Raw genomic sequence first — 15,512 nt, 5'->3', positions numbered from 1 at the left:
CTTATTGAAAAATAAAACAATATTGTAACCCTGAAACAGGCTCTCATGTCAGTGCTTGGTGGTCTGAAGAACCCCCAGGAGGGCAAGCCCCACCCTAACCAATAATAAATAAATGACTTCTTACCAACTTCTTGAACATAAAAATTCATGACAATGTTTTATATTTTGAACATTATTTTTCAATCAATCAATCAATGTTTATTTATATAGCCCCAAATCACAAATGTCTCAAAGGACTGCACAAATCATTACGACTACAACATCCTCGGAAGAACCCACAAAAGGGCAAGGAAAACTCACACCCAGTGGGCAGGGAGAATTCACATCCAGTGGGACGCCAGTGACAATGCTGACTATGAGAAACCTTGGAGAGGACCTCAGATGTTGGCAACCCCCCCCTGTGGAATTATTTATTATTTATCATCCCACAAGGGAGGGGGGGACATAGGAGAAAGAAAAGAAGCGGCAGATCAACTGGTCTAAAAAGGAGGTCTATTTAAAGGCTAGAGTATACAGATGAGTTTTAAGGTTTTAAGGAATTATTTATCATGTTAAGCAATGTCGGATCGGTGCGGCGTCTTCAGTAATGCGGACGTTGTACCGATCCGTTGTGGTGAAGAAGGAGCTGAGCCGGAAGGCAAAGCTCTCAATTTACCGGTCGATCTACGTTCCCATCCTCACCTATGGTCATGAGCTTTGGGTCATGACCGAAAGGACAAGATCACGGGTACAAGCGGCCCAAATGAGTTTCCAGGTCTCTCCCTTAGAGATAGGGTGAGAAGCTCTGCCATCCGGGAGGAACTCAAAGTAAAGCCGCTGCTCCTCCACATGGAGAGGAGCCAGATGTGGTGGTTCGGGCATCTGGTCAGGATGCCACCCGAACGCCTCCCTAGGGAGGTGTTTAGGGCACGTCCAACCGGTAGAAGGCCACGGGGAAGACCCAGGACACGTTGGGAAGACTATGTCTCCCGGCTGGCCTGGGAACGCCTCGGGATCCCCCGGGAAGAGCTAGACGAAGTGGCTGGGGAGAGGGAAGTCTGGGCTTCCCTGCTTAGGCTGCTGCTCCCGCGACCCGACTTCGGATAAGCGGAAGAAGATGGATGGAGATTTATATAATAAGGTATATACTTTATCTGTTGCAGATATTAAAAGAGGCCAACCAGAAGATAATAGAGCAGTATGGCTACTGTCTGTTGGACCACCACAAAGAACGTATCGGCAACTTCAAGATTGAGCCTCCAGGGCTGTTCAGGGGTAGAGGAGAGCATCCTAAACAGGGCATGCTGAAGAAAAGGATCCAGCCCGAAGATGTCATCATCAACTGCAGCAAGTGAGAAATGGGCAAATATGACGCAAACTGACTTAAGAAAAAGCTGACATTTTCCCCAAACGATTTGTTTGCGACTTGCTACAAAATGCACTTCAACTACTCTTCTTCAAGTGATTAGGCAAAGTGAAATTGTTCCTTATTACAGTGTGTGAACTCTGAAAGTTTTACAGATCAGTCATGCAATTCAGCACAATGGTTACCTCAACCTACCTCAGGGAAACAGGGTATGTTATTACTCAATGCAGCGGCTTCTTATCTTCACACAAAAGCCTTTTAAATTTCAGCCAACCAGAATGCTGTTCAGTAGTGCGCAGATCTATGATAAGGACGAACAATTCTAGTGAGGAGCAGCATCTTGGCCCATTCCCAAGTTACCCCTTTCGGAAAATCAGTATAGTTCATGTTCTCCGGCTTACAAAAAAAGAACCTTGATCATTTCATTGCTGGCAAATTTGTAAAGTTTGTCATTCAGCACATGTAAATTGCATCAGAGTATGCTCATTAGGTACTTATGAGATTTTTTCTTGCCATGTATCCCACAGAGAAGCAAGCACCCCTGTGGCTCCTGCTGGTCATCGCTGGAAGGAGGTTCGGCATGACAACACTGTGACATGGTTGGCCAGTTGGACCGAGAACATCCAGGGAGCAATTAAATATGTCATGCTTAATGCCAACTCCAAACTCAAGGTCGGTCTGGAACAGAAATATGCAATTTGGATAACTCTGTGGTTTTCAATTATTTTCTGTCATAGTAATTTAAAAAAAGAGCAATCGTTAATTAAGATACGACCTACTTTCAACAAGTATGCCAGGTTTTTCTTTGAATAAATTCGCAAACAAGATCCTCCTCCTGAGAACTATATAAACCTGTGGAATTGTTTGTGGCACAAACATTTATATAGGAAGAAAGTACAAAGTTTGGAAGTATGTATGGTACTAAATTCAATACAGTCCTTTAAATTATTTACTTGCAATTTATACTTTTTTACTAAATGTAAATGTTTCAAATGATCAGTACAATACAGTGGGGCAAAAAACTATTTAGTCAGCCAGCGATTGTGCAAGTTCTCCCACTTCAAAGGATGACAGAGGTCTGTCATTTTCATCATAGGTACACTTCAACTGTGAGAGACAGAATGTGAAAAAAAAATCCAGGAATTCACATTACAGGAATTTTAAAGAATTTATTTGTAAATTATGGTGGAAAATACGTATTTGGTCAACCATTCAAAGCTCTCACTGATGGAAGGAGGTTTTGGCTCAAAATCTCACGATACATGGCCCCATTCATTCTTTCCTTAACACGGATCAATCGTCCTGTCCCCTTAGCAGAAAAACAACCCCAAAGCATGATGTTTCCACCCCCATGCTTCACAGTAGGTGTGGTGTTCTTGGGATGCAACTCAGTATTCTTCTTCCTCCAAACACGACCAGTTGAGTTTATACCAAACATTTCTATTTTGGTTTCATCTGACCACATGACATTCTCCCAATCCTCTGCTGTATCATCCATGTATCCATTTTGGTATCAACTTAACTCCTCGTGTTTGGAGGAAGAAGAATACTGAGTTGCATCCCAAGAACACCATACCTACTGTGAAGCATGGGGGTGGAAACATCATGCTTTGGGGCTGTTTTTATAGTAAACAAGAGGCTGAATAAGTGTAGGTTATATGAGGCATAAATAACCAACTGCTATGTTAACCTAACATATTATGGTAAGAGTCATTCAAATAACTATAACATATAGAACATGCTATACCTTTACCAAACAATCTGTCACTCATAATCCATAAATCCCATGAAATCTTATACGTCTAGTCTCTTACGTGAAAGAGCTAAATAATATTATTTGCTATTTTACGGTAATGTGTTAATAATTTCACACATAAGTCACTCCTGAGTATAAGTCGCACCCCCAGCCAAACTATGAAAAAAACTTAAACTTATAGTCTGAAAAATAGGTTAAATGTTTCTGAATATAACTTTTTCTGCTTGCCATAACCTTATTCTAATATGGTGGTTCTCAACCTTTTTTCAGTGATGTACCCCCTGTGAACATTTTTTTTAATTCAAGTACCCCCTAGTCAGAGCAAAGCATTTTTGGTTGAAAAAAAGAGATAAAGAAGTAAAATACAGCACTATGTCATCAGTTTCTGATTTATTAAATTGTATAACAGTGCAAAATATTGCTCATTTGTAGTGGTCTTTCTTCAACTATTTGGAAAAAATATGTAAAAATAACTAAAAACTTGTTGAAAAATAAACAAGTGATTCAATTATAAATAAAAATTTCTACACATAGAAGTAATCATCAACTTAAAGTGCCCTCTTTGGGGATTGTAATAGAGATCCATCTGGATTCATCAACTTACTTCTAAACATTTCTTCACAAAAAAGAAATCTTTAACATCAATATTTATGGAACATGTCCACAAAAAAATCTGGCTGTCAACACTGAATATTGCATTGTTGTATTTCTTTTCACACTTTATGAACTTACATTCATCTTTTGTTGAAGTATTATTCAATAAATATATTTATAAAGAATTTTTGAATTGTTGCTATTTTTAGAATATTTTTTAAAAATCTCACGTACCCCTTGGCATACCTTCAAGTACCCCCATTTGAGAACCACTGGTCTAATAAATGCACAACATAAAAATTTAAATTGCACTTTTAACGTGTACATTAATTCTAAATAAATTATAAATTTCTGCTGTTCACGGCACACACACACACACACACACACACACACACACACACACACACACACACACACACACACACACACACACGCCACAGATCTCAAGCTGCAGCAGTCGTGCAAAAAATATGTCCTTGTATGTAAAGTTCCGACCAACCTAGACGTTATTTTTTTATTCGTGACACTTATTAAACGGAGCAAACAGAATATAAATCAAATTATTTTTGTAATGGATTAAACTGATTAATTGTTGCAGCCCTAAAATGAATATTCAACAAGCCGAATATTGTAAACAGAGCATTCAGTCAGTGTTTCTCTTTTATTAATTTATTTTTTTACATCTGTCTTTGTCAACCATTCTCTTATTTCCATTGTTTGAACACAGGGAGAGAAGGACTGGGAGAAATACGAGGTGGCTCGCAAACTAAAGACGTGTGTGGATGCCATTCGTCACCAGTACCTCGCGGATATGAAATCCAGAGAGATGCGTGTTCGACAAAGAGCTGTGGCCCTCTACTTCATCGATAAGGTACGATGATTCTTTTGTATATTCAGTACACGACTCAAGCGATGAGGATACCGAGTTCATAATATCTGCATAGCTGTCGGCCAGACTCTTCTCAACACTTAGTCCTAAAACCAACATGCACGTTGGAAATCCATGTTTTGTGTTCTGATAAGATGTTGCTTAATAGTGTCAAATAACACTATTAAATGCACGGGAAAATGTAACATTTTCTGCCTGTGTCCTAAAAGATAATGACTTCAATTTGTGTTGAATCATCATCGGCGTTGACTCGAAACAAGTATGACAATCCTCCTGATAGGGGTGTATCCCTTTTATGTAGGATGCCTGTGCATGACTTAGTTTTACGTGGGGGGACTGGTGCACGGAGAGTCACCACACGATCCTTGACAGAATTGGGTCAGGATCCAGTGGCATGGACTCCAAGACAACTGGGGACCCTTTTCTGCTGCAGCCTTCTTCCGCTGTTGTGGTGATTTTTACATGTACCGTCTTCCGCCTGCTCCGCCATTGAGGTCTTCATCGTATCCCTGGCTAGGGGGCAGTCAGGTACTAGGTCTTTGCCAAGGGCCACCTGGGTTAACAGTAGTAAAGGGGGTGACGTCCTAGTGCCCCAAGACCCCATAGAGGAGCCACTTTACCAGGACACAGGTGTTGAATAAAATAGATGGACTAACCCTTTCATTACTCTTTGACTTGGGCTACTGCCAGCATTTTTCCAGTTCATCTCTGTTGGAATATTTAAAAAAAAAAAAAATTTGTAGTTGGTTACTCAGTGGCCTAGTAGTTAGAGCAGGGTCCCCAAACTACGGCCCGCCGGCGTCCAAAATTCGGCCCGCGGGAAGTCCCAAGTTAAAAATATTTAAATTTTATTTTAGTAAATTTATTATTTTAAATCTGTCCTCTCTATTTCATTTCCTACCGCTTGTTACTCTCGGTGTCTCCTAGCCGCTCAGGCAAATCATATTGTTTAAAAATGCATTTTCCCATTGATAATGTGACATCATTGCGTTCAGAATAATATATATATATATATACATATATATATATATATATATATATATATATCCGTTATATATTGCTCAATACCAGGGGAGAGCGGAATATACGTTAGGGTAGGAAAAAACACAGATGCTATTTCATCCCTACAAGTCTGTTTTGAAGGTTTCCCTACTCTTCAGGGGATTTTATTATATATTTTATTCTAAAATCCCCTGTTTCGCAGGTTTCTTTGCTCTTCGGGGGATTTTATTATACATGCATCCATTTTCTACCGCTTATCCCTTTCGGGGTCGCGGGGGATGCTGGAGCCTGTGATATTATAAAATCCCCTGAAGAGCAGGGAAACCTGCGAAACAAGCTTGTAGGGATGAAATAGCCTCTGTGTTATTTCCTGACCTGATTTTACAGCCCGGCCCCCGGCTAATTTTTTTTCACCCATTGCGGCCCCCGAGTCAAAAAGTTTTGGGGACCCCTGGGTTAGAGTGTCCGCCCTGTGAGTTTAAACCCCGGCCGAGTCATACCAATGACTATTAAAAAAATAGGACCCATTGCCTCCCTGCTTGGCACTCAGCATCAAGGGTTGGAATTGGGGGATAAATCAAAATGATTCCCAGGCGTGGCACCGCTGCTGCTCACTGCTCCCCTCACCTCCCAGGGGGAGAACAAGGGGATGGGTCAAATGCAGAGGACACATTTCGCCACACCTAGTGTGTGTGTGACAATTATTGGTACTTTAACTTTTTAAACTAAACACTAGGTACGTGTATTCGTATTGAACTGTTACGGTACTGGGGTTTCGGTTCCGTTCGGAGGTGTACAGAACGAGTTTTCACTCGGACATATTAAGTAGCGTGCACACTTTGTGTAAACAATGCACAACACAAGGCATGCTAGCAGCGACAGTGCTACGATAGACTGACCATACCTCCACTTTTCACCGGATATGTCCTCCTTTGCGGGGCTATCTGGGTGGAGTTTCTTAAATGCCTCAAATGTTTGGCATTTTAAGTTAGGGTTGCGTGTATTTTCAATGTACGTTCGGGGTTAAGAAGGGGTTAAAAACAAAACAAATTGTGCACGTAGAAGCATTCGTGAGGGAGGGGCAGAGACAGAGAGAGAGAGAGAGTTATGATAAACACGCATGTGTCTCCCGGCTCTGCTTTTTATCCATAGATTTATCAGATTTTATTATTTATTATCTGTAGCAGGGGTGTCACAAGTGTGCCCCGGAGGCCACAGCTAATGTTTTAAAGGCCCACGGCACATTGTAAAAATACTATTAAAATCAACAAAAACATAACAAAAAATAAATAAAAAAGCTTAAAAGTTAAATGTAATTTAGAAGAAATTGCAATGCTGTTTTTTTTCTTTCAAACTGTCATTGTTCAAAACATAATATTGTTTTTATTATGAATTATTGACCTATCCGAGGTTCCCATTACTTCACATCAAATATTCCACCAAGAACAAGAATTTTGGTGGAAGATTTTGCAAAATTTGGTAAATAAATAACCCAACAATGTATATTTTGTTGTTTTCTTACTGTACTGAAAATGAACCGAACCTTGACCTCTAAACCGAGGTACGTACCCAACCGAAATGTTTGTGTACCGTTACACCCCCACTAAACACACTTGTGCAGAATTTTAGTCATGACTAAAAGTATCCGCTGTAGAACTGGTATTGATTCTGACGTTTTCTGACCCGAAAAAGCTGGCGCTGAGAGCTGGTAATGAAAAGGAGGAGGGTGAGACGGCGGACACAGTGGGCTGCTGCTCGCTACGAGTCGAGCACATCACGCTTCACAAGGAGCTGGATGGCAAAGAGTGTGTGGTGGAATTTGATTTCCTGGGTAAAGATTCCATTCGCTACTACAACAAGGTCCCCGTCATCAACAAGGTAAAAGAACACAAGTCACCTCGGCTTCTGCAGTTTCCCAAACAAGTGGAAATGTTCTTATTTACTGTATTGGAACTTAAGAGGTTGTGTTGAATATTGCAACATTTGTTTGAATATAAACTGAAGATGGGTTGATTGATATTATTTATTGATTACCGTATTTTTCGGATTATAGATTGCAGCAGCCGAAGTTGCATAATAAATACGAAAAAAAAAAAAAGTCGCACTACTGTATAAGTTTGGAGAAATGTATTTGATAAAACCCAACGCCAAGAATAGACATTTGAAAGGCAATTTAAAATAAGTAAAGAATAGTGAACAACAGAACTAACCCCTCTTCCACCCTGAAGCCGCTTTACATAGTGTAACCCAATATCTAGTTTTTTAATTTAATCCAACGTGGGTGGCACTGGGAGCAGGTGGGTGGGGTGTCTTGCCCAAGGACACAACGGCCGTGACTAGGATGGCGGAAGCGGGGATCGAACCTGCAATCCTCGAGTTGCTGGCACGGCCGCTCTACCAACCGAGCTATACCGCCCCAATAATCACAATAATAATCACAGAAAGTGTGACAATCAGTCCACTCTCAATAAAAGACACACGTTTGTGTGAAAATACTTACAATGGAAGAACAAAAAAAGTTTTGGAGAAAAGGATCGATAACAAAATCCTTATATTTTGTTGAGGGTCTGGATTAAACAGGTCTTATTACACTTTAATTCACTACCAAGTCAACCTGTGGAAACATGATAATAGAATTGTTTGTCACCCTCAAAGAACCAGGAACAACTGGACCAACTATAACTAGCTAACATGTTGATCAAATCTTGATTTATTTTGTCAACAATTCAGCTTTGGTGGTGTAAAAACGACTTAGAGGGATTTAATCCGGGACGGTGTGGCGCAGTGGGAGAGTGGCCGTGCGGAACCCGAGGGTCCCTGGTTCAAATCCCACCTAGTACCAGCCTCGTCACGTCCTGATGGGTGCTAGTTAGTGCCTTGCATGGCAGCTCCCTCCATCAGTGTGTGAATGGGTAAATGTGGAAGTAGTGTCAAAGCACTTTGAGTACCTTGAAGGTAGAAAAGCGCTATACAAGTACAACCCATTTAATCCCATTTAATTTAAAACAGGCTGAATAAGTGTTTTTTTTATATGAGGCATAAATAACCAACTGCTATGTTAATCTAACATATTATGGTAAGAGTCATTCAAATAACTAGAACATATAGAACAGGGGTCACCAACACCAGGTCGCCCGTAAGGACCAGATGAGTCACCCGCTGGCCTGTTCTAAAAATAGCTCAAATAGCAGCACTTACCAGTGAGCTGCCTCTATTTTTTAAATTGTATTTATTTATTAGCAAGCTGGTCTCTCTTTGCTCGACATTTTTAATTCTAAGAGAGACAAAACTCAAATAGAATTTGAAAATCCAAGAAAATATTTGAAAGACTTGGTCTTCACTTGTTTAAATAAATTCATTTATTTTTTTACTTTGCTTCTTATAACTTTCAGAAAGACAATTTTAGAGAAAAAAAATACAACCTTAAAAATGATTTTAGGATTTTTAAACACATATACCTTTTTACCTTTTTAATTCCTTCCTCTTCTTTCCTGACAATTTAAATCAATGTTCAGGTAAATGTATTTATTTTTATTGTAAAGAATAATAAATCAATTTTAATTTAATTCTTCATTTTAGCTTCTGTTTTTTCGACGAAGAATATTTGTGAAATATTTCTTCAAACTTATTATGATTAAAATAAAAAAAAATATTCTGGCAAATCTAGAAAATCCATAGAATCAACTTTAAATCTTATTTCAAAGTATTTTCCATCCATCCATTTTCTACTGCTTATTCCCTTTTGGGGTCGCGGGGGGCGCTGGCGCCTATCTCAGCTACAATCGGGCGGAAGGCGGGTTACACCCTGGACAAGTCCCCACCTCATCGCCGGGCTTCAAAGTCTTTTGAATTTCTTTTAAAATTTTTGTTCTGGAACATCTAGAAGAAATAATGATTTGTCTTTGTTAGAAATATAGCTTGGTCCAATTTGTTATATATTCTAACAAAATGCAGATTGGATTTTAACCTATTTAAAACATGTCATCAAAATTCTAAAATTAATCTTAATCAGGAAAAATTACTAATGTTCAATAAATTATTTTTTTAATTTTTTCAAAAAGATTCGAACTAGCTAGTTCTTCTCTCCTTTTTTGGTTGAATTTTGTATTGTTTAAAGAGTCGAAATTGAAGATAAACTATGTTTCAAAATGTAATTTTCAGTCTTTTCCTGTTTTCTCCTCTTTTAAACCGTTCAATTAACGGTATAGCTCCGTTGGTAGAGCAGCCGTGCCAGCAACATGAGGGTTGCAGGTTCGATCCCCGCTTCCGCCATCCTAGTCACTGCCGTTGTGTCCTTGGGCAAGACACTTTACCCACCTGCTCCCAGTGCCACCCACACTGCTTTAAATGTAAAAATTAGATATTGGGTTTCACTATGTAAAGCGCTTTGAGTCACTTGAGAAAAAGCGCTATATAAATATCATTCACTTCACTAAGTGTTTTTTCATCATTTATTCTCTACAAAAAACCTTCCGTAAAAGGAAAAAAAATGTACGACGGAATGACAGACATAAATACACATTTTATATATATATATAGATTTATTTATTAAAGGTACATTGGCTATTTCTGGCAGTTTATTTAAGTGTGTATCAAACTGGTAGCCCTTGGCATTAATCAGTACCCAAGAAGAAGCTCTTGCTTTCAAAAAGGTTGCTGACCCCTGATATAGAACATGCTGTACGTTTACCAAACAATCTGTCACTCCAATTATTCCAGCCTTTCTGAATCTGGACAGGATGGTTTCGGTTGTCCCTGAAGCCCATGCTCTGTCCATCCATCCAATGACGTCCAGAAAAGTTGCATTTAGTTTTCTTCATTTCAGTAAGAGTAGCCTCCGCTTTTCGCCAGTCCCTTTCAAGTTTCTCGTTTACTCCAAAATTTATTTTTGCTGCTCGATTGCCGTTTTCTGCTGCATGTTTCACGACTTCGAGCTTGTAAGCTGCAGTATGGGATTTTCTTTTCAATGCCATTTTTGTTCAGCCTTTCTCAGTTTTTATAAGTTACCGCCAAGGTTGAAATGATCAATTTTCATAGGTACGGAAGTAGCAGGTAGCATCTTTTTTTTTCACAATGCACTTCTGCCATGACCCACCCCTGCCAAATTTTTATTGGTTGACGTGTGTACAGTGGGGCAAAAAAGTATTTAGTCAGCCAGCGATTGTGCAAGTTCTCCCACTTCAAATGATGACAGAGGTCTGTAATTTTCATCATAGGTACACTTCAACTGTGAGAGACAGAATGTGAAAAAAAAATCCCGGAATTCACATTGTAGGAATTTTAAAGAATTTATTTGTAAATGATGGTGGAAAATAAGTATTTGGTCAACCATTCAAAGCTCTCACTGATGGAAGGAGGTTTTGGCTCCAAATCTCAGGATACATGGCCCCATTCATTCTTTCCTTAACACGGATCAATCGTCCTGTCCCCTTAGCAGAAAAACAGCCTCAAAGCATGATGTTTCCACCCCCATGCTTCACAGTAGGTATGGTGTTCTTGGGATGCAACTCAGTATTCTTCTTCCTCCAAACACGACGAGTTGAGTTTGTACCAAAAATGTCTATTTTGGTTTCATCTGACCACATGACATTCTCCCATGTGCTCTCCGGCAAACTTCAGACGGGCCTGGACATGTGCTGGCTTAAGCAGGGGGACACGTCTGGCACTGCAGGATTTGATTCCCTGTCGGCGTAGTGTTTTACTGATGGTAACCTTTGTTACTTTGGTCCCAGCTCTCTGCAGGTCATTCACCAGGTCCCCTCGTGTGGTTCTGTGATTTTTGCTCACCGTTCTCATCATCCTTTTGACCCCTCGGGATGAGATCTGGCGTGGAGCCCCAGATCGAGGGAGATTATCAGTGGTCTTGTATGTCTTCCATTTTCTGATTTTTTCACACCAAGCTGCTTGCCTATTGTAGATTCACTCTTCCCAGTCTGGTGCAGGTCTACAATTCTTTTCCCGGTGTCCTTCGACAGCTCTTTGGTCTTGGCCATAGTGGAGTTTGGAGTCTGACTGTTTGAGGCTGTGGACAGGTGTCTTTTATACAGATAACGAGTTCAAACTAGTGCCATTAATACAGGTAACGAGTGGAGGACAGAAGAGCTTCTGAGAGAAGAAGTTGCAGGTCTGTGAGAGCCAGAGATCTTCCTTGTTTGGAGTGACCAAAATACTTATTTTCCACCATCATTTACAAATAAATTCTCTAAAATTCCTACAATGTGAATTCCTGGATTTCTTTTCCACATTCTGTCTCTCACAGTTGAAGTGTACCTATGATGAAAATGACAGACCTCTGTCATCATTTGAAGTGGGAGAACTTGCACAATCGCTGGCTGACTAAATACTTTTTTGCCCCACTGTATGTGTGTGACGATGGCTGATATACACCTAGTCTCTTATATGAATGAGATAAATGTTTGATATTCTACGGCAATGTGTTAATTTCACACTTAAGTCGCTCCAGAGTATAAGTCGACCCCCGGCCAAACTATGAAAAGAACTGCGACCTATAATACGAAAAATACGGTAATATGTGCTTGAAACAGAATGCCCAATCAAATGTATTTTCACATCATGGCTAGTGTGTGTGTGTGTGTGTGTGTGTGTGTGTGTGTGTGTGTGTGCGCAGTATTGAAATGAGTGCTCGCAAAAGCGATGCACTGGACAGAATTAATTAGTCCCCTGCCTTGATGCAAAACTAATTCCCAAGAACTTGCTAAATGTCACTCTGAATTTTAAAAAGTGAGGGATTTACATTTGTGAAATCAGTGAGTCAAAAATGCTCATGATGATATACCTCCAGCATGTCTTATCTGCCACTTGAAGGGTAATGTCATGCAGGGTTCCTTTTTTTTTTTTGCCTCACCCCTGAAAAATAGGAAAGTGACAATCAATTATGAACAATTTATTTGACTTTGTTCCCTACATGAAGGGAAAGGTTGTTTACACTCAAGTTAAACTGTACTGTTTGTTTATAGTTTATAGCAGTGGCTCTCAAACTCTTTTCAGTGATGTGTGTGTGTATATATATATATATATATGTATATATATATATATATATATATATATATATTTGTATTTATGTATGTATGTATGTTTATATGTATATAACTTAAATTACAAATGAAAGAAGATAACTAGAGGGGAAGAAAGAGAAGCGAACTGTATTAACCTTGTAGATTGTTATAGTAACATTAGGTTAAGCTTTGTCAGTGGGCCGTGTTTTACCCAGTTTCCCCTAGGGCAGTGGTTTTCAACCATTTTTCAGTGATGTACCCCCTGTGAACATTTTTTTAATTCAAGTACCCCCTAATCAGAGCAAAGCATTTTTGGTTGAAAAAAGAGATAAAGAAGTAAAATACAGCACTATGTCATCAGTTTTAGATTTATTAAATTGTATAACAGTGCAAAATATTGCTCATTTGTAGTGGTCTTTCTTCAACTATTTGGAAAAAAAGATGTAAAAATAACTTAAAAACTTGTTGAAGAATAAACAAGTGATTCAATTATGAATAAAGATTTCTCCACATAGAAGTAATCATCAACTTAAAGTGCCCTCTTTGGGGATTGTAATAGAGATCCATCTGGATTCATCAACTTAATTCTAAACAGTTCTTCACAAAAAATAAATCTTTAACATCAATATTTATGAAACATGTCCACAAAAAATCTAGCTGTCAACACTGAATATTGCATTGTTGCATTTGTTTACACAGCTTATGAACTTACATTCATATTTTGTTGAAGTATCCATCTTCTTCATCTTCTTCCACTTATCCGAGGTCGGGTCGCGGGGGCAGCAGCCTAAGCAGGGAAGCCCAGACTTTTCTCTCCCCAGCCACTTCGTCTAGCTCTTCCCGGGGGATCCCGAGGCGTTCCCAGGCCAGCCGGGAGACATAGTCTTCCCAACGTGTCCTGGGTCTTCCCCGTGGCCTCCTACCGGTTGGACGTGCCCTAAACACCTCCCTAGGGAGGCGTTCGGGTGGCATCCTGACCACATGCCTGAACCACCTCATCTGGCTCCTCTCGGTGTGGAGGAGCAGCGGCTTTACTTTGAGTTCCTCCCGGATGGCAGAGCTTCTCACCCTATCTCTAAGGGAGAGACCCAAACTCATTTGGGCCGCTTGTACCCGTGATCTTATCCTTTCGGTCATGACCCAAAGCTCATGACCATAGGTGAGGATGGGAACGTAGATCGACCGGTAAATTGAGAGCTTTGCCTTCCGGCTCAGCTCCTTCTTCACCACAACGGATCGGTACAACGTCCGCATTACTGAAGACGCCGCACCGATCCGCCTGTCGATCTCACCATCCACTCTTCCCCCACTCGTGAACAAGACTCCTAGGTACTTGAACTCCTCCACTTGGGGCAGGGTCTCCTCCCCAACCCGGAGATGGCACTCCACCCTTTTCCGGGCGAGAACCATGGACTCGGACTTGGAGGTGCTGATTCTCATTCCGGTCGCTTCACACTCGGCTGCGAACCGATCCAGTGAGAGCTGAAGATCCCGGTCAGATGAAGCCATCAGGACCACATCATCTGCAAAAAGCAGAGACCTAATCCTGCGGTCACCAAACCAGAACCCCTCAACGCCTTGACTGGGCATAGAAATTCTGTCCATAAAAGTTATGAACAGAATGGGTGACAAAGGACAGCCTTGGCAGAGTCCAACCCTCACTGGAAATGTGTTCGACTTACTGCCGGCAATGCGGACTAATCTCTGGCACTGATCGTACAGTTTGTTGAAGTATTATTCCAAAAATATATTTATAAAGGATTTTTTGAATTGTTGCTATTTTTTAGAATATTCAAAAAAAAATCTCACTTATTCCTTGGCATACCTTCAAGTACCCCCATTTGAGAACCACTGGTTTATAGGAAATAACATACATATTGCTTGAGACAATCTGCTTGAAACGTATTAATCAGGTTAGACATCTTAGAGTAATAATGGACTCAGACTTGAACTTTAAAAGCCACATAAAGTCAATAACATCAGCAGCTTTTTAACACTTTAAAGAACGTTGCCAAAATACAAAGAACAGTGCTCAAAGCGACAAATCCAGTCCTTTTTCTCCAGAAGGTTAGACTAATGTAATGTTTTTTTTTTTTAGCTGGGCTCTCCAAACAAGCTGTAAAGCAGCTGCAGTACATTCAGATTATGCTGCTGTTCGAGTCCTGACTAGAATCAGGAAATATAACCTTATTAGTCCAGTGCTTAGGTCGTGTTGCTCACAGAATACACTTTAAAACCGCTCTGCTTGTCTCCAAGTCTTTTCATGGTCTTGTTCTAAAGTATATCGGACATGTTAGAACCTTATGAACAATCTTAAGCTCTGGGAACCTCAAGGACTAGTTTCCTGCTGGTGTCTAAAATCAGGGCCAAACATTTCAGTTGTGGGCTATCATAACATCTGGAATAGTCTCTCAGAAGATGTGAGACGGGCCTCAATGTTGGCATTGTTCAAGTCACTATTTAAAGTCCTACTGAAAGCCACTACTAGCGACCACGCAGTCTGATAGTTTATATATCAATGATGAAATATTAACATTGCAACACATGCCAATACGGCCGCTTTAGTTTACTAAATTGCAATTTTAAATTTCGCGCGGAAGTATCATGCTAAAACGTGGCGGTATGACGTCACGCATTGTAGAGGACATTTTGGTCCACCACCGTTCCCAGCTATAAGTCGTCTCTTTTCATCGCATAACGCCACATTATTCTGGACTACTGTGTTGCTGAATTTTTTTGCAATTTATTCAATTAATAATGGAGACGTCAAAGAAGAAAGATGTAGGTGGGAAGCGGTGTATTGCGGCCGCCTTTAGCAACACAAACACAGCCGGTGTTTCCTTGTTTACATTCCCGAAGGTGAAGCTTTACTATGGATCAGAGCGGTCAAGCGAACATGGTTCCCGACCA

At 40.2% G+C, this 15,512-nt stretch overlaps 1 protein-coding gene across 3 annotated transcripts in view; it reads left to right on the top strand.

Moving 5' to 3' along the window:
- zgc:173742 (DNA topoisomerase I, mitochondrial) overlaps nt 1-15,512 on the top strand; it is an 84,847-nt gene that overhangs the window by 51,794 nt on the left and 17,541 nt on the right. For all 3 annotated transcript variants that reach the window (XM_061917986.1, XM_061917985.1, XM_061917984.1), the window contains exons 10-13: nt 1,143-1,330; nt 1,873-2,017; nt 4,423-4,566; nt 7,279-7,464. In XM_061917986.1, the coding sequence (XP_061773970.1) occupies nt 1,143-1,330; nt 1,873-2,017; nt 4,423-4,566; nt 7,279-7,464 (663 nt within the window). The remainder of the gene's footprint in view (nt 1-1,142; nt 1,331-1,872; nt 2,018-4,422; nt 4,567-7,278; nt 7,465-15,512) is intronic.

The sequence above is a fragment of the Nerophis ophidion genome, linkage group LG12 (genome assembly GCF_033978795.1).
Source record: "Nerophis ophidion isolate RoL-2023_Sa linkage group LG12, RoL_Noph_v1.0, whole genome shotgun sequence".
Classification (NCBI taxonomy): Eukaryota; Metazoa; Chordata; class Actinopteri; order Syngnathiformes; family Syngnathidae; genus Nerophis; species Nerophis ophidion.
Note: the sequence above shows the minus strand (reverse complement) of the source record. Positions and strands in the feature narration are given on the sequence as shown.